The sequence below is a fragment of the Hippopotamus amphibius genome, chromosome X (assembly GCF_030028045.1).
Source record: "Hippopotamus amphibius kiboko isolate mHipAmp2 chromosome X, mHipAmp2.hap2, whole genome shotgun sequence".
NCBI classification, from domain to species: domain Eukaryota; kingdom Metazoa; phylum Chordata; class Mammalia; order Artiodactyla; family Hippopotamidae; genus Hippopotamus; species Hippopotamus amphibius.
Window position 1 is genome coordinate 20541394 of NC_080203.1, and position 20278 is coordinate 20561671.

Here is a 20278-nt window from a genome sequence, read left to right on the forward strand (position 1 = left end):
TGTAATTAGCAAAATGAAAGCAAGAAGCTACACTTTTCAGTTTGTTTCTTTACCCACTTTTCATGCCAGCCTGACTTGAATCACTGCCTGTCCTGTCCTCACAGAGCCTGTGAACTAGAGAGAAACACTCTGACCTCCACCCACTTCTCTCTTATCTTTTGTTCTTCCAGAGTATGTCAGATGTGTAAACTTTGCTCCGATTGTGTGTTGTGGGCTCCCTAAATAAAACAATTTCCCAAGGGCAGATCATTGTTATCATACTGCATTTATGACCACTAGGTTTCTACTCTGCTTAAAATTTTGAGAGAGGCTTTTATTTCTATAATAAACATACACTCCTTGCGCCATTTTCGAGGATCTTCAGAAACAACCTACACATGATTTCTCTTCCACAGTATCAACCTGCCATCCTAGCCAGCTCACGTCTGCTCACCATCCTACAAATACCTGATACCTAATCTTCTCTTCTCATCCTCATTCGTGCTCTTCCTCTTTCCAGGAAGTCTCTCTGCCTCTCCACCCTCACCTAAGTCCTTCTCATTCTTTAAGGCCCAGCTCCACTCTCTCCTCTTGGGAAACTCCCTTGACAACTTCAGGCATAAGTGACAGTCTCTTCTCAGAACTCTCATCGCATTTGTTGTTAATGTCACTGAATTTTGCTCTTAATTGTCTACATTGCTTGCTTTTATTTAATATTGTGTTATTGTCTCTGCAACTCAAAAGAGGTTTCTTGAGTACACAGGCAGTGTTTCAAAGCCCATCTGCTTCCCCAGAAGCATGTAACACAAGTCTGTGCATATAGTTGGTGGACACAATAAATGTTTGTTGATTAACTGATATTTTCCCACATAAGCATTTTCATTTTCTTTTATTTATTTATTGATATATAGTTGATTTACGATATTATAAAAGTTTCAGGTATACAATATAGTGATTCACAATTTTTGAAAGATTATACTCCATTTAGAGCTATTATAAAATTTTGGCTATATTTCCTGTGCTGTACAGTATATCCTTGTAGCTTATTTTATACATAATAGTTTGTACCTCTTAACCCCATAGCCTTATCTTGCCCTCCCCCACTTCCCTCTTCCTATTGGCAACCACTAGTTTGTTCTATATATCTGTGAGTCTGTTTCTTTTTTGATACATTCACTAGTTTGTCTTATTTTTTAAATTCCACATATAAGTGATAACATATAGTATTTTTCTTTCTCTGACTTATTTCACTAAGCATAATACCCTCTAAGTCCATCCATGTTGTTGCAAATGACAACATTTCATTCTTTTTTATGGCTGAGTAGTATCCCATTGTATATTATATACCACATCTTCTTTATCCATTCCTCTTTTGATGGACACTTAGATTGCTTCCATATCATGGCTATTGTAAATAATGCTCCTCTGAACATTGAGGTGCATGTATCTATTTGAATTAGTGTTTTTATTTTCTTGGGATATATGCCCAGGAGTGGGATTGTTGGATCATATGGTAGCTCTATTTTTAGCTTTTTGAGAAACCTCCATACTGTTCTCCATAGTAGCTGCACCAATTTACATTCCCATTAACAGGGTACAAGGGTTCCCTTTTCTCCACATCCTCACCAACATTTGGTATTCCATATGAACATTTTTAAAGCCCTCATTTGCTTGAATTTTAGGGAATCATAATAGGTATTTGTTAAATGGTTAAAATGAATGATGGATATGATTTTTTGCTTTATTTTTGCCACCCTCCTTCCCCATTTGTAGCCAATCAATTGAATGTATGATTCTTAGGACGAGGATTTAATCTTGTTCAACTTTGCATCTCTAGCACCTAGATCAGTGCCTAGGTCATATTAGATGCCCAATAAATATTTGTTCAGTGATTCTTCAGCAAAATCACCCTGCACATATTGAATACAATCAGTGTTGTGACATTTTGTATTTCTCTCATCTCAAATGCTTAAACATTATAGGACTTAAATTGCCAAATATGTTAAGTTCCTGTTGTCTTCAATTTAAATACACTTTCTTGGTGATCTTTTAATGGCTCTGGGATTTCTGTCCTATGGACATAAGCAAGCAATTAGCCAGTGTTGTTTAATAACAACTGTGTTTAGAATCCAGGTTTTAGGTTGTTTTTATATTAAATTGGATTAGTTTAAAATATTTAAATGGCATTTATTAGCAAGTTCTCATAATTTCATATATTATTTTAAAAGAGATAGATCTTTTTTTAAAAAACAAAAAGACGAACTTCTCTGACCAGCAAAACAAATCACATATGTTGCTATAGCTATATTTGAAAGAGACACTGTGGCACCTGTTTTTTTTTTTTTTCTTTTTATGACCATATGTATGAACTGAGGTGGGTCTTTTAATTGCTTTACAAAATAGAATAATTTGACTTACCTGCTTTTTGTAAAAGATATATTAAATTTGTTACCCTGGGAATATTGTGAAAAAAATTCAGTGAAGCTTAAAAAAAAGCTTAATGAAAAAGTTCTGCATGTAGGGTAAATATCCTTATTTTCACAGACTTACTTTTTTCAGACAGAAAACTCAGTTTTTCATAGGATACTTGTGAAATCATGGTTTCCATCTGTAGTGCTGAGGACCTCACATATGCCTTAAAGAGCATGGATTGGTGGACCACTAAACAAAACACGTGAGGGAGCTAGAACTTGAAGCAAATTCTAAAACTTGAAAGCTTTTAAACCTTGTCAGCCTGCCAATTCAAGCAGCTTGTGGCAGGCATGTCATATATTCATAGAGCCAAAATAAATGGCCACAAGGAATTCCTTGTGGTAATACAGATGTAAGAAAAGCTTAAAATGGAAAAAAAGAAAACACTGTTTTCATTGTTTATTTAGGAGGTTGATAACTGCATTTAAAGAAATGCCTCTTTAGATACTGTGTTAGGTGCCAAAGAGCATCTTTGTGATCTTTTGGACCAGGCATTGGCAATGTTTCTATGTTATGTGCTGGATTGCAAAGGGAAGGCAAAAGAAAGGAGGAGATGAGGAAAGCATAGGAAAAAGTGGGGCAAAAGTAGCTGCTGGCAGTGGTCTTGTAAGCCACTCTGGAACAAGGTACTATTTCCATTAAATCAGTAGAAAATGTTTATTTATTTTGTTTTACCATCAAGAAAAATTCCATTAGGAAATGTGTGAATCCTTAAAAATATATATAATCTACTTAATAATGAATCTAATGTGTATTTAATTTTAAAGTAAAAACTTTTTTAAAATTGAAGTATAGTTGATTTACAATGTTGTGTTAGTTTCTGGTGTATAGCAAGGTGATTCAGGTATATATATATATATATACTTTTTCATATTCTTTTCCATTATAGCTTATTATAAGATACTGAATATAGTTCTCTATGCTGTACAGTAGGATCTTGTTGTTTATCTGTTTTATGTATAGTAGTTTGTATCTGCTAATCCCAAACTTCTCTAATTTCTCTCTCCCCTACCCTTTCCCCTTTGGTAACCATAAGTTTGTTTTCTATGTCTGTGAGTCTGTTTCTGTTGTGTAAATAAGTCCATTTGTATCATATTTTAGTTTTCACATATAAGTGATATCATATGATATTTGTCTTTCTCTGACTTATTTCACTTAATAAAGCTATTCATGTTGCTGCAAATGGCAATGTTTCATTCTTTTTTATGGCTCAGTAGTATTCCATTATATATATATATATGTATGTATGTATATATACCATATATATATAGGTATATATACCACATTTTCTTTATCCAGTCATCTGTTGATGGGCACTTGGATTGTTTCCATGTCTTGGCTATTGTAAATAGTGTTTCAATGAGACTGTCTTCTCTCCATTATATATTCTTGCCTCCTTTGTCGAAAATTAATTGACTGTAGGTGTGTGGGTTTATTTCTGGGCTCTCTATTCTGTTCCATTGATCCATATGTCTGTTTTTATGTCAATACCATGCTGTTTTGATTCCTGTATCTTTATAGTATAGCCTAAAGTCAGGGAGCATGATACCTTCTTCTTTGTTCTTTTTCCTCAGGATTGCTTTGGCAATTTGAGTTCTTTTATGTTTCCATATGAATTTTAGGATTATTTGTTCCAGTTCTGTGAAAAATGTCATGGATACTTTGATAGGGATCGCATTAAATCTGTAGATTTCTTTGGGTAGTATGGCCATTTTAACAATATTAATTCTTCCAAAACAAGAGCATGGGATATCTTTCCATTTCTTTAAATCATCTTCAGTTCCTTTTATCAATGTTTTATAGTTCTCAGCATATAGGTCTTTTACTTCCTTGGTCAGGTTAATTTCTAAGTATTTTTTAACACGATTTTAAGAGTTTTTTTTAAAGTAAAAGCGTTTTTATTTTTCTTATGTTATATCTAATGTAGAATTTTTATAAAGGAGCATTAATTAAAAGTCAAAAATAATTCTTTTATTTTCAAGGAAAAATATGTACTTTGGGGGTATTTCTTATTTCTTCCTGTGGTTCAGAGCGAAATCTCCTTCACCCCTACTCCCAGTTCAGTTTCATCACACCAATTGTTGGGCAAAAACATTCTAAAAATTAACCTACTATCCAGAGATATAGACAGAAATCATTTGGGTGTCTCATATTTTTACTCTAAATCCAAGATAAGATCTTGCTGCTATCAAAAGAGCAGGAATAGATCATTCCTTATGGAAACTGTGTGCTGTATATATCAAGAATTGCAGGTATTAACATTTCAATTTGAAAACTAGAATTATGAGAAAATACTCAGCTTTACAGGTCTGATAGATATGAAGCTGACAGAGGTGGCCAGAGCTCAGCCAGCCTAGAGGGTGCTCAACTGATAAAACTCCTTGCTTGAAAGGGTTACGTTACCATTTGATCTTTGACCTTTCAAAGTAAGAATCCTGAGAAATGCTATAATGCTCTAACTTCCAATGAGAAGACAGAGCCAGCAAAATTAAGTAAAACATGGTCTCTACTTCTAAGGAATTTACAATCTAGTAAGGGAGAAGATTTAAGGGCCTATAATAAGAAGGTGATCTGTGCCATAAGAAAGACACAGTAATGTGACATGATTAAGAAGGTGGGCTCTGGTCTCAGACTGCCTGGGTTTGAACCATGGCTTGATGGTAGCTACATGAAGTTGTGCAAGACTTAACCCTTCTCCACCTCTGTTTCCCCATCTGTAAAATGGGAACAGTAGTACTCTTTTCAAGAGGAATCCAGAGAACAGTAAGACTTGGTGTGAGTAATTTCTGGGGTATTCCTTTTAGTGACTTGTTTCTATGCAATAGTGTTTGAGTGTGTTTAGGAGTGTTGTTAAGTTACAGTGCTTGGTGTACCATTCATGGGAGAATTAGAGGCCTGTGCTGGAATCAGAATACCTAGAGTCTGCTTCCAGCCCTTTATAAATTCTCATAATTATTTCACTTTGCTATGCCTTTGGTTTCTTTTCTGTTTAAAGGAGCATAGGAAGTTCCATGACAGCAAGGACCTTATCAGTCTTGTTCCACATCTAGAACAGTGCTTGGCATATAGTAGATGTGGATAAATGTTGGCACAGCACAACTTGGGGATATTATGATGATGGCACTACAACAGGCATGAATATAATTTTGAGAAGGAATCATAAGTACTACACAAAAATGACTGGCTTTCCTTGTTTAAGATTCCCAAGAGAGATAAGGGATAAGAAATGATCACTGCTACATTTCTCTACCAGGATCTAAGCATGAGATTTAGAGTCAGAGGATCTTGCCTAGAGCCGTGGTTCTACCACTTAAGACTTTATAACTTCAGATAAGTAATTAACCTCCTTGAGCTTCATTTCCTTCACTGGTCTTTTTGGGTTATCACCCATGCTTTAGAGTATTTTTTAAAGCTCCAAAGATCAATGAAATAAAAACACTGGAGAGCTGCAAATAGTATACAAGTACAAATATACTAAAAATGGTAACTTTTCATGTTCTACATTAGAGGACTATGAATCATGAAAAGCAAACTTATATTTCTATTACTCAAGTCTAAAGTAGTGAAGAATTTGCATTGTCCCACAAACAAAGTTGATCTTTAAAATGGACCCCCTCCCTGTCTTTTATATACAGACGAGCAGAGCTGCGTGAGGGAACGTCTCTCCACTGTCACACCAGCTTTTTAGTTGTTGCACCTAGCTTCTTCTGTGCCAGCTCCAAAAATAGTTCCAGTCTGAAGGAAGACATGCAGACATGCGCTGGCTAGAACTGTTTTGAGGAACTGACCAGGGTCCCATCAGAGGTTACAGGCCAATTTTAAAAATGAAGAAAATTCCTTCTCCCAATCCCCCTGTCTTACATAAAATGCATGGCCAGAGTTCAATTCCTGTTCATATTTTTCATTTGTAAAATTTTAAAATTCAAATTTATTATTTGTTTCTGTACTTGATAGACCTCTGTAGAAAAATCTTCCTCTAGACCCTCACTCACTGTTTATGTTCTGAGATTAAAAAAAAAATTACCTATACATATTTTTTCTTTTTCTTTATTTTTCTTTCCAATGTGTTCAGGCAGCCTATGTAATTTAGTTATAGGATTAAATTTGAACATATCCTTAAATATAAACTTACAAAGTCATAGAACATACTCTTTTAGGGTACGTTCTGTAATACAAGTGTGGAAATGAATTTACTCTTCAAATTCACCTTAGGAATAGTACTTTGAAGAATTTGTGTCTAAGAAGAATTTAAGAAATAAAAGATTGGGGTAGCCAGTGCCATCACTTATGAGGCTTTTTTTTTTTTCTGGTTGTCATGTCTCTTTAGACTTAAAAAATAGCTTTATTGATATATAATTCACATACTATCCAATTCACCCATTCAATATAGTACAGTTTAGTGAATGGGCTTTAGTATATTCAAAAAATTGTGCAACCATCACCACTCTCTAATTCCAGAATATCTTCATCACCTCCAAAGGAGACCCCGTACACATTCAGCAGTTGCTCCACTTGCTCCCCTTCCCCAGGCCCTCACAACCACCAGTCTGCTTTCTGACTCCATGGATTTGCCTATTCTGGATATTTAATATAAATGAAACCATACACTATGTGGCCGTTGTGACTAGCTTCTTCCACTTAGCATCATTTTGGGGGGTTCATTCGTGTTGTAGCGTGTGTCAGTACTTTATTCCTTTTAATGGTAGAATAATATTTCATTGTGTGGATATATCACATTTTGTTTATCCACACATCTGCTGATGGACACTTGGGTTTTTTCCATCTCTGGCTATTGTGAATAGTGCTGCTATAAACATGAGTGTAGAAATATGTCTTCGAGATCCTGCTTTCAGTTCTTTGGGGTATATACCTAGGCATGGAAGTGCTAGGTCACAGGGTAACTGTTTAATATTTTGAGGGACTGTCAGATTTCCACAGCAGCTGCACTATTTTACATTCCCACCAGCAATGTAGGACAATTCCAGTTCTCCCTCTTTTTTTTATTGTAGCCATCCTAGTGGATGTGAAGTGGTATCACATTGTGGTTTTCATTTGCATTTCCCCCATCTGGCTGTTTAAAATAGATATATATTTTAAATATTTTTCTAGGGGGCATTCACCTGACAACCTTAACCCTCTTAAACGTGGTCCTGAATGGAACATATTGCCATAGGGTTTCCAAACAAGTAAGGGTAGTCACAGACCTTCTGCATGAAAGCCCTGCACTTTGCCCCCAGGCCCCCATACAGGGAGTAACTAACTCTTATTCAACATTCATGACTGGCCATTATGTATTCCAGAAAGGAGCTGGACCGTCCACCGTAGCAGATATTATGGCAAGATGGGAAGTGACAGTAGAAGTGACAATTAACAATCTGCCACTGAAAGAGAACCATAATACTTCCCAGGACATTTTCTGACCCCACATCTTCAACCAGAGGCCAAATTATGTTCAGTATTTTTTAAGAAGGCAAAGCTACATATAATACATTTTAGAAATATTTCCATGAAGAATGACTTAGAGAAACACATATTTTGCTGTTAAATGGATAAGCTTGCATGAATTTTCTATATACTTAATTTCCTAATGGTATCTGAAAAATTAGGTGATATTGAGTTTCATCTTGAATGCAGAAAGGATAAACCAAAAATTCAGATTCTGTAAAATTATTGAAGAAACTAAGAAATTATTTAAAAAGTCAATGAAATGTTTTCAAGAACTTTAATTCTACTTTTTTGATAAAGTTAACAATTAGTTGATTTGTCTGATACTCAGAGCTTATTTTTGCTTTAGAAAATCCCTGTTATTTTGGTATGTATTCATGGCATAATGCCAGTAAATTAACATTTAATCTATCTTCTCAGTTGAGTTCCCAATTGTTGCTGGTTGACAGTGGGTTAAAGTGCAAACCCTAAAGCTGCACAGTATTTAATGTATGACCAGTGTATGAACAGTGATTTTGCTCTCACTTATTTGTCCATACTGAAACCTCCTTCTGAGTTGTTCTAATATCCTTTTGTAAAGACTGAAAACTAATAGAGCATACCCAGAAAAACAAATCCATAATCTTTTTTCAAAGAGTCTCTTTCTTGACCTGAAGCACATTTTACATTTCACAGTCTCTCCCCTACCTCATTTGTAGTGGGTCTCCCGCTAGTTATGTCATGACTGTTTTATGTGATCATCAACAATTACATTTCAAATACACAGTTATCTCTTGGAGCATCTTACATTTTCTTAGCAATTTCTGTTTTCTGGATTTCGAGAGCAGATCTGATGATTGAGAGATGCCTTCAATCACACCATAGTAAAGGCAGTTTAATGGCAGGTCTTTGCTAGCCTCTAAAAGCTGGAGGCACACAGGTGGATCTTGACTGCATAAAGGGCTGTCGTGTCAGGCTCTGGCATTTTCTGTGCAGTGGACCCCTGAATGAATGTCTGCCCCCAAACAGATCAAAATGAAACAATCTTTTTTTCTTTTTAATGGTGTTGTCCAGTCTTGTATTTCAGTGGTAAATCGAAGTGGTTGCTTCCTTTTACTATGTACAATTCTACCCTGGGAAATGCCCTTTTTATTGATAATGGCTGACTATCCTATGCTGCACTGTCAGTAGCTAGAAGCTTCCTGTTTTAAAGAGGATATGTTACTGTTTTTCCAAATCTAGGGTTTGAAATGGAAGCATTGTGTTATATTAGCTAATTTTGTTTTATTTTATTTTTGCAGGTTTCTGGACAGTGCCTTTTCTGAAAACTCTACTGCTTGGATTCCACTTTCGAGCTAACTCTTTATAAATCCCTCTCCCTACCACCATCACTGCCACCTCTCCCTGGCCCACCCCGCCCCGCCCAGAAAAACCCCTGGTGTGCTTGTAGTTCATTCTCAGCAACTTGTTCATTTTTTTTCTTTGGTTCTCAATTTTCATAGTCATTTTTCCTCTTCCCAATTTTGCAACAACAACAAAATTGCAGTTGTAACATCCTACCAATCTTAATCTTTGAAGCCAAGGGACAGAATCCTTTTGAAATTCTGCCAGTTATTTGAAGTAACTTTGGCAGAGGAAAAAAATAAAACACTCAATATCTTAACCTTAACGGTTGCCTTCTTGGGAGTTGATCTCTAATTTGATTTTTGGTTATTCTGATACAATTTTTATTTTATGGTGGGCTTTTTGTTTGACTAGACCAAATTTGACTTAAATGAAAACTTAAGTGCTAACAAAGAAACATTTCACCAAAGAAACCTGTTATCTCTTCACGTTTAGCTCGAATTTATTTTTGACCTTTTAACAATAGCAGTAGTAGTGCACTTGATTTTGACTTTGCTTTCAATATGGCGGCTGTCAATGTTACCCTGGTTCGTGACACCAAGTGGCTGACTTTGGAAGTCTGTAGAGAATTTCAGAGAGGAACCTGCTCTCGAGCTGATGCAGATTGCAAGTTTGCCCATCCACCAAGAGTTTGCAATGTGGAAAATGGTCGTGTGGTGGCTTGTTTTGATGCTTTAAAGGTGAGTCTCATCTAAATGCACGTCATTTTTAATTGAAACTTGTTGATTTCTATGTTTTTTTTAAATACGTTGTGCTTTGAAATTAGTTAAGCTAATAATAGCATGAAGGCAGTAAGTTTGTTTGTTTTTTAAGACAGGATGCAGACTTTGTGATTGTAGAACTAAGCCAGACTAAAGTTTATCCATCAGAGCTCACGGACCAAGATAGATAGACTTAAAGAAAAAAAAATCAAGAATTTTTGTAGGAGTGAGAAATTGTAGCCTTGCTGTAGTTTACTTCAGTGTATATTATTCAGATTTTTAATACAGTGATCATAATCCTCATATAACTTAGAGAACTCCTTTACTGAAATAAAGTTTATTTTCTATGTTATCAAAATCCACTTGGCAGGGACCAATCAGAGGATAAGTAAAGTCAGACAGAGAGAGTATAAAGTGAAAATCTCACTATCCAGGATGAAAATGATGGCAATTTGAATTTTCTTGGTCAAAGTATATTTTGGACCTTTAACTTAAACATATTGCTACAAAAATAGGTTCACTTAATTTTCCTCCTGAACAGCTGATTGACCAATTTCAGATTTGTGAGCATATTTTATAAGGAAAGTTCTATTGCCAAGGTCATCAAACCTGAATATTATTTACTAGAGTATAAACAAAATATGAGGGCAGATGAGATATTAGGTAGAGTAGAACATATATGATTGCAGAACAAAAAATGCACTGATTTTCATGTTTTATTCATGGTTATCCTTAAATTAAGGGTAAACAGTTAAAATTAAAGCATAGAAGTAAAAACTGGTAATAGATTCCTGGTTAAAATTAATAAGATTTGCTATGATACATTTGAGATTTTAAAAAAAAATATGCTAAAATGAATTAAGCTTAATAAGAACCTTTTCAACGTATTGATATTGTTTTATCCTCATCATGACCAATTTTACCTCATTAACATTTTTATTTATGGCTGCATTGGCTAGTAGAGATGTACTCCGTGTGATCATTTATTCAGAAAACATTTTATCATGATATCCTACTTAAGTAGTTACTTTTGCTTATTTTGTGTTTGCTAGTTTTTGTTGCAAACCATTCCAGTTCAAGAATGGGAACTGGTTATAAAGATAATGGTGATTCCTAACATTGAAAGTGTCTGAATTGCTCATTTTTGTAGCAGATATTATGACTAAAGGGCTTATTCTGTTTTCTTCATTTCATTTTCATTCACATTTCATCTCCAATTATTTTATGTATTATTTAGGTGAATTAAATGAAAAGTTATCTTCTTACTATTAACTAAGATGCTTGTTTTAGGAGTTCTTCAAAACAGTTCTATTTAGTTAGGGTTTTATCATTTAAAACTACACACTCATGTTTCAAATGGACATGCCCACATCCGGTTGCCATGAGTGTGACATTAGTTCTTCAAGCTAAGTATCACTGTTTTTATGGCTTACTCTTAGATATAGAGTTCCTGGTGGGCTTTGTAAATTCTGTCTTTTCAGGCATCTGGCGGAAAGAGATGTGTGATCTTCAGATGAATTCTCCCATTTAAAGGCAAAAGAATGCCATAATGGAAACATTTTGAAAAAAAGTAATATGGATCATGATTGTTAACAAAATGCTTGGAAAATGTTTAATTCACAGACTACATAGATAATGACCAATGAATATTAATAAGCCACTTAATTATTTAAATACACTGTCTACTCACTGCATCCAGTGTTTTTAAAATAATTTTTGATATATTAAAATCTTGATGACCAGTCACACAGGATAAAGATGATTTACATAATCTTTACATTCTCAAATTTTAATGAGAGATAACTTCCTCCACAAGAGGACAGACAGCAGTATCAAGCAGTATGAGCAGTATTTTGTCTTGCAGAACTGAAAACCACAGCCACAGAAAGACAGAGAAAATGAAAAAGCAGAGGACTTTGTACCAGATAAAGGGACAGGATAAAGCCCCAGAAAAACAACTAAATGAAGAGGAGATAGGCACCCTTCCAGAAAAAGAATTCAGAATAATGATAGTGAAAATGATCCAGGACTTTGAAAAAAGACTGGGTGCAAAGATCGAAAAGTTTACCAAAGACCTAGAAGAATTAAAGAGCAAACAAACAGAGATATGTAACACAATAACTGAAATGAAGAATACACTAGAAGGAACCAAGAGCAGATTAACTGAGGCAGAAGGGCGAATAAGTGACCTGGAAGACAGAATGGTGATAATCACTGATGCGGAAAAGAATAAAGAAAAAAGCATGAAAAGAACTGAAGACAGCCTAAGAGACCTCTGGGACAATGTTAAACGCACCAACATTCGCATTGTAGGGGTCCCAGAAGGAGATGAGAGAGAGAAAGGATCTGAGAAAACATTGGAAGAGATTATAGTTGAAAACTTCCCTAACATGGGAAAGGAAATAGCGACCCAAGTCCAGGAAGCGCAGAGAGTCCCAGGCAGGATAAACCCAAAGAGAAACACGCCAAGACATATAGTAGTCAAATTGACAGAAATTAGAGACAGAGAAAAGTTATTAAAAGCAACAAGGGAAAAACGACAAATAACATACAAGGGAACTCCCATAAGGCTGACAGCTGATTTCTCAGCAGAAACTCTGCAAGACAGAAGGGAGTGGCAGGATATATTTCAAGTGATGAAAGGGAAGAACCTTCAACCAAGAATACTCTACCCAGCAAGGATCTCATTCAGATTCGACAGAGAAATCCAAAGCTTTCCAGACAAGCAACAGCTAAGAGAATTCAGCACCACCAAACCAGCCCTACAACAAATGCTAAAGGAACTTCTCTAAGCGGGAAACAGAAGAGAAGAGAAGGACCTACAAAAACAAAAACAAAACAATTCAGAAAATGGTAATAGGAACATACATATCGATAATTACCTTGAATGTAAATGGACTAAATGCCCCAACCAAAAGACACAGACTGGCTGAATGGATACAAAAACAAGACCCATATATATTCTGTCTCGAAGAGACCCACTTCAGACCTAGGCACACATACAGACTGAAAGTGAGGGGATGGAAAAAGATATTCCATGCAAATGAAAATCAAAAGAAATCTGGGGTAGCAATACTCATATCAGATAAAATAGACTTTAAAATAAAAAATGTTACAAGAGACAAGAAAGGACATTACATAAAGATCAAGGGATCCACCCAAGAGGAGGAGATAACAATTATAAATATATATGCACCCAATATAGGAGCACCTCAATACCTAAGGCAAATGCTACCAACTGTGAAAGAGGAAATGCAAGGCAGAAATAGAGACACGGGTGTAGAGAACAAACACATGGCCACCAAGTGGGGAAAGCGGGGAGGGTTGGTGGGGGGATGAATTGGACGACTGGGATACCAAATTGTACACTCTAAATATATGCTGTTTATTGTCTGTTAACTGTATCTCAATAAAAGTTCTTAAAAAAAATTTAATGAACTCATTACTTCAAACATACGATGCCTTTCAAACAATTAATTAATTTGCCATTTAGATAGTACATACATCACAGTTCCACATCTGCAGGAAAGCTGTGTAGTTCTCTTATATTATTCCTTATTCATTATGCATGAAAAGTTTACCAAGTTGACCACAGTTGCCCTACATGGGTTGTACAACTATCATATCTACAGTACACAAGTAACATAGGTCAGTGGTTGTTGTAGCTTTTGATATCCACTTTGAGTTTCTGTGATTGAAACACTTTTAAAATGTACCTGTGCACTGTTTCTTCTTCCATTAGTGGTTAAATAATTGAAGCAATCACTTGATGAGTTTTGGGTGACTGCTTTTGTTTTTTGTTTTTTGTTTTTATAAGGATTCCATTAGCTCTAGGTACTCTACCAGATGATGATGGTTCTTTGCCTTCATAATAGGCACAATAGTTAACAATATCCTATACTTACCTCATAATGAGGGAATGTTATGAAAATAAAGAGAGAAAGCTTGATGGCTAATTGTGCATTGTGCTGAAGTGCTGTGCCCATCACTCCATGAATGTTGAGTGTTCAGTGATGAAGGTTGCACCATCTTCATATAGAGATCTAGACAGCACAGCCCATAGATAAATTTCCAGCTACATAAAAGAGTCATGCGTCATGTTGATATGCAGCTGTTTTTTGACTCAATTGCTTAGTCCACTTGGCACAATTTAATCCTAAATTTCTCTCCAAAGTATTACTTAACCCATTCTGTGCCAGTCGCTTGATGTTACAGTTTGCAGTTGATCTAGGTTGGTATTTTTAGCAACCCCTTGACTTTAACAAAAGATCATCACTGAAAATACCAACCTAGAGTCTGTGATTGTTTTCATGGCCATTATTATCTTCATGTTTTCTGCTTCAACAGTGTCATGGTGTCTTGAATCTTCTCCGCCATACTTGAAGCACTGTCCTATCTGCCACTTGTTATCCAGGAAGGATATAAATGCTGTCATTAATTATGAAGGATCAATACCCATCACATCTGTCTACCCCACTCACCACCTTGGGTAGTTTTGTAACAAAAATTTCCCAGCAAGGGCCTTAGCAGCAGGCATAGTCAGAGGACAGCCATGTCAACCCATACACATTTCTAAAAGATGGGAACTGATTGAGGAAAACACACAAAACAGCCCCACACTACGTCTTGAAACGTCATGTATGATTGCAAGCATAATAATATTTTGGTAAGTAAAACTGGTTATATAGGCATATAGATGTGAATCTATCCTTGTAGGTCAATTTGTCCTGAGTAACCAGTACATTCTGTACTACTATCACTAGTCACAGCAGTTTTCACCAGTTTAAAATTTGATTATTTTTGACTGAATATTTACCTCATCCCTGTTTGCTAAGGGAAAACTTACTGGGAGCAGAAGACTCCTAGCGACATAATCCCAAGGGTCACTGGATTACGCAAGATTTGGAATCATTTATGAGCTTGGTCAGAGAGGTCTGCCTGCACTGTAAGGGTACATAGACAGCAGCTGTCATCCTGAGACTCAAGGAAAATAACATTTTACTTAAGGATCTCTGTCTTTTATTATTGACCTTAAAAAGGACGTATCTTTGACCAGTGAAAGTCAATGCCATTTTGGACATTTCAAAAATCTCTTTTGAAAGAAAGATGGAATTATAGTCACTCCCCAATGAAATACTTATTGATAGCTCAGCCTCACTTTTGAAACTTTTAGGCTTTTGAAATAATTTTAGGCTTACAGAAAAGCTGCAAAAATAGCTCAAGGAGTTCCTGCATACCCTTTACCCAGCTTCCTGTAATGTCAACAACTTACATACCATACATAGCACAGTTATCAAAACCAGGAAATAACTCTAGTTCAATACTATTAAGTAAACTAGGGACCTTATTTGAATTTTACCAATTTTCCCCCTAATGTCCTTTCTCTGTTCCAGGACCCAACATTGCATTTACTTGTCATGTTTATTTAGTCTCCTCCAATCTGTGACAGTTCCTCAGCCTTTCCTTATTTTTCATGACCGTGACACTTTGGATGAGTACTGATCAGTTATTTTGTAGAATGCCTCTCAAGTCTGGTTTGTCAGATGCACTCTCATGATTTGATTGAGGTCATGCATTTTTGGCAAGAAAACCATAGAAATGATGTACGTCATATTTGATCAACATACTTGATGTTGACGTATCTCCTCTCTCATGTTAACCTTAATCACCTGATAAAGATGGTGTCTGCTGGGTTTCTCTGCTGTAAAGTGATTGGTTTTCCTTTTGTGAAAATCGATAAGTATCTTCTTCATTTACTCAACATCTCCTCAACATACCATTGGTGGTAAGGGTCATCCCAATATCCTAGCTGTTAAAATGTGGGAAAATGTCCATCTTAGAAGTGATGGCTAATGCACTTCTCTACTAATGGTCAATCCAGAATGGTAGGGAGGAGAAAATGGACCAAGAGCATGACAGGGAATGTTGCCGCAACAAGCTGGCAGAAAGACAGAACCCTGGAGAATGGGAAGCCCAAGAAATTTTGTGATGCACCTGTCCTTGTCACCTGCTCCTGTGGGGTGGCCCCTGAGCTGGAGTCAGAACTCCCTGCTACCTCTAACTTCTACATCAGGAAACAGAGTTCCTACCTTTGTTTTCATGATAAATAACATTTTCCCCTAATTTACAAAGTTATTCAGCTTTCTGAAGGGAAAGGAAAATACAAAAAAAATTTTATAAAATGTAATAAAATATCATCCCCACTATCCAGCACCACAGCCAACATTTTTATGTTTTTCTTTTCATTCTTTCTTTTATATAATTGTATATATGCTGCATAAACCTTGCTCTACCTCCTGCCTCCTCATAGATCTCACTGCCTCTCTCATTCCCCTTGCTGATCCTGCAAAGCCAACCTCTCCCTCCCCTCATCCTTCCTGTCAGCTTCAGATATTTCCCAGGGTATCAAAAAAATCTAAATACTGCCTGATCTTCTCCCATTCATAGACTTTTAAAAAAATATACCAGTTATTGTGGCTGTTCTTTTCAGATCAGAAAATAAAAACATACCCTTTCTAGAAAACTGTAATACAGAGACAAAGAGTTTTTCTTTTCTTTTTTCTTTTCTTTTCTTTTCTATTCTTTTCTTTTCTTTTCTTTCTTTCTTTCCTCCTTCCTTCCTTCCTTCCTTCCTTCCTTCCTTCCTTCCTTCCTTCGCCACTGCATGACTTGCGGGATCTTAGTTCCCCAATGACCAGGGATTGAACCTGGGCATCCTACAGTGCAAGCACAGAGTCCTAACCACTGAACTGCCAGGGAGCTGCCTAGAGACCAAGATTTTTATGAAGCCAAACCTGTAATTCCATCACCCAATGAAACTCTTCCCATGTTGGTGTATGTCCTATCAAAATTTCTTTTGAGAGCTGTTTCTTTAAAAAAAAGTTTCATTTATTCCATGGAATTCAAAAGGCTTTTAAAACTTGTGAAGAAATAGTATTTTAGAAATATATTTAATTTAAAGGATATTTGAAAAATAATGTCAAGCCATCAGAAATTGTTTATGAGAACTATGTAGTAATAATAATAATAATAATAGTAATAAACTCTACTTCCTGTTGACTGCTGTATTCCAGAAACTTTTCACATGCCGACTCTGTTCCTTCCAACAACGCTGTTTAGGCTTTCCCATTCATGGGCCAGGTTTCACCAGCTGTGTGGTCTTGGATAAGTACCCACCCTCCTTGTTACTAAGTTTCCTCCCCTGTGAAAACAAGGCTCCTGCTAGCACCCACCTCCTGAGTTACTGAGCATTCAAATGTGATGATCCACATAAGGCGCTTGGAACAGAGTCTGGCACACCACAAGCATTCCAGACATGTCTTTTCACCAAGTAAATTTCATCCTCCAATAAAGGAACCAGGGATCCTCGGAATAATGGCTGCTACTGGACTGAGGCAGAAAAAATATAAGATGAGCCTGTGATATCTTGTGGTGCCAGAAAGTAAGGAAGTGCTGGAAAAGGGTTGGGGCATGACAAGAGGATACAGGAGCCAACCTGAAGGAGCGCCCAGTGGCCAGTGTCAAGGTTGTAAAAGATGAGGAAAGACTGAGAAACTGTCACAGATCGGAGGAGACTAAATAAACATGACAAGTAAATGCAATGTGGGATCCTATATTGGATTCTGGAGCAGAGAAAGGACATTAGGTGGAAAATTGGTGAAATTCAAATAAGGTCTCTAGTTTACTAATGGTATTGTAGTAAAGTTCCTGATTTTGATAATTGTGCTATGTATGGTATGTAAGTTGTTGACATTACAGGAATCTGAGTTAAGGGTCTCCAGGGGCTCTCTGTACTATTTTTTGCAATTTCTCTGAAAGTCTAAAATTATTTCAGAGTTAAATGTTTTAAAAAAAACTTTCTGTCTTGCACATGCATCCCCTGTCTTTTGATGCTCAGAAATACAGTAGAGTGTTATTGTTTCTTTTAATTTTTCTTTCTTCTTTTTTTAAACTTTGGGTGTGGTAATGAGAAAACTCTGAAATCCATGCAGTGGCCTGTCCTGGGACTGACCTCAACTAGCTAGATGAGTTGGATAATTTAAATAGTTAAGAAAGCACTCATACCCGTAACAACACTTCACAAACCTAGCAAATCAAAAATTTTGAATGTAGAACATTCAGTTCAGATTGTTACCATTTACAGATAGGAAACTGGAGATCCAGTGAGGGAGAGTCCCTTGCCCGAGGTCACGTAAGCAGTTATCAAAAGAGCCTGAGAACTCCAGTGTTCTTCTAATCATTTCAGTCATTTTTTCCTGTGGAGAAGGAGATGGAGAAGACATCATTTGGACTTACTGCATTTTGTTTGTTTTTGATCTTTGCACCATTCATTTAATTCTAAGAGAAGAAACATACTGCTCAGAAATATGGAATGCTTCACGAATTTTCGTGTCATCCTTGTCCAGGAGCCATGCTAATCTTCTCTGTATGTTTCCAATTTTAGAATATGTGCTGTCGAAGCAAGCACTGGGCTATTGTTTTACTAAACCAAAAGCATCCAGCGCTTATCATGGTCAGACTGTCCCACTTGACATTGGGATGCCCTGCTTTCGATGTTTTGTGGTTCTCCTTCACCTTTTGTTACTTCAAAAAGGGGGAAAAGTCAACTTTCCCTTTCCTAATCTCTCCCTCATTTATTGTTTCATGATATTGTATTTAGATGACAACTTTAAATAAAGTTTCATATTTAGTTCTTAGACAATCATTTTGGCTATTAATTTTGAAAAGGAGGAGGAAGAGAGGCAGGGTGTTTTTATTTTTAGACCACGTTATCTAACTTAGTGATACTAAGCTTTGTTTAATCACCGAGTGTCAGAACACTGAGTTGTCTCTACTCCCTCATCCATCCTTCTCTCTAAACCCTGCATTGCTGAGTTAGCTAGCCAGAATCGGGGGATTGTAACAGGCTGTGGATCATGTGTATGTTCACTGTATGAAACTCTTTGATGTCTGATGCTGTTACAGATATACTCGTTAGTACAAAGTCCTGGCCAGCTAGGGAGGTACCTGTTACAGATTAGCTGAAAATATTGCAGTAGCAGTTCAGCCTTGTTATGCGTCAAATACAGTTTTGTAAAAGAATTTGGAATCTAATCCAATGAATTTAAAATATTGTTTTATGGAAGCATAGCTCAAGATAATTTCTCTCCCCCCCCGCCCCCATGCAGCCAAGGCTGCACTTGGCTAACTGGTAAGAAAGGACTTGTGATATGGCCAGGGATGCATTCTTCAACCACAATTTGGTACCACTAAGATCGACCCTTTGTCACAGGAACCCCATTTAGTACGAGAGATCTGAAAATCTGAGGTTTGAGAACTAATGTATGTCAACTCTTTTGTGTGGAAGAAGTCTCTTTACATGTTAGGGAAATAGATGCCTGATCTTACTTGATCATTTAATAATTCTCTCATGTCACATAGCTGTATGAAGTCATTACAAATATTGTCTTTTTCTTTACTTCACATTTTTGTGAAATGTGGATACAAGGTACTTCTGTGCATCCGGAAATAGCAATTAGTTCTTCTAGGAACATGACTTTATTCATAGAACATCATTTACTCACTGCTATTTTTGCCCTTACAGATTAGTTTTCTGATTGTAACGTCCCCAAGGTTGCCTTGTTTTCCTCTATCTCAGCCTGCCGCTTGATTGTTGACCTACAGGGTTATATATTCCAGAGGAATTTTAGCCATCTGTTCTTTCCTCATTATCTCTAAATAATCTTTTCATTTTTTTCTGTATTTCCTCCACTGCGTAATCAGTCTTTGGTTTCTTAAATTTATGGTTTTTGTTGCCGTCTAATCCAGATTTGCAACCCTGTTTAGGTTTTCAGTGTTTTTATTTCTGTGCCTTCAGTTCTCACCACAGGGTCACGTTTTACTGCTAGACATGATGAGACGTTTAACTCATGCTTTTTCCTGTCTTTCTTGACACTGTTTTCTTAAAAGTCAGGAAACGATTCCATTTGTTCTACAACCTTTTCTTCTGTAAATAATCTGCACTATTTGGACTTAACCATGTTGTCTAGAGTTCGAGTAAATTATTTTTCCAATATTATTCCTGATGAGTTTGTATAATATGGCTTAGCGTCGTGTCTAACTCTGTTATTTAGTGAAGTAGATGTGACAATAGGATGCATCCATTTTTGCAGCTGTTACTTGGTCACAGGCCTGTCAGTGTATGCTTTCATTGGATTTGTTTCTATTGTAAGTGGACATATTTTTTGTTGTTGTTGAAACAAATTTTTATTTACCCACTGGGAATTGGTAGAAAAGAGATTAGCCTTTTGCTCCTACCC

General features: G+C 36.3%; 1 protein-coding gene and 1 non-coding gene across 11 annotated transcripts in view; one reads left to right on the plus strand and one right to left on the minus strand.

Annotated features, from left to right (window-relative positions):
* MBNL3 (muscleblind like splicing regulator 3) overlaps window positions 1–20278 on the plus strand; it is a 243423-nt gene that overhangs the window by 42369 nt on the left and 180776 nt on the right. For all 10 annotated transcript variants that reach the window (XM_057717471.1, XM_057717463.1, XM_057717465.1 and 7 more), the window contains one exon: window positions 9177–9959. In XM_057717471.1, the coding sequence (XP_057573454.1) occupies window positions 9783–9959 (177 nt within the window). In that variant the 5' untranslated portion in view covers window positions 9177–9782. The remainder of the gene's footprint in view (window positions 1–9176; window positions 9960–20278) is intronic.
* LOC130842834 (U6 spliceosomal RNA) lies at window positions 18341–18447 on the minus strand. Its single transcript, XR_009050607.1, has one exon. It is a non-coding gene; the product is annotated as a U6 spliceosomal RNA (small nuclear RNA).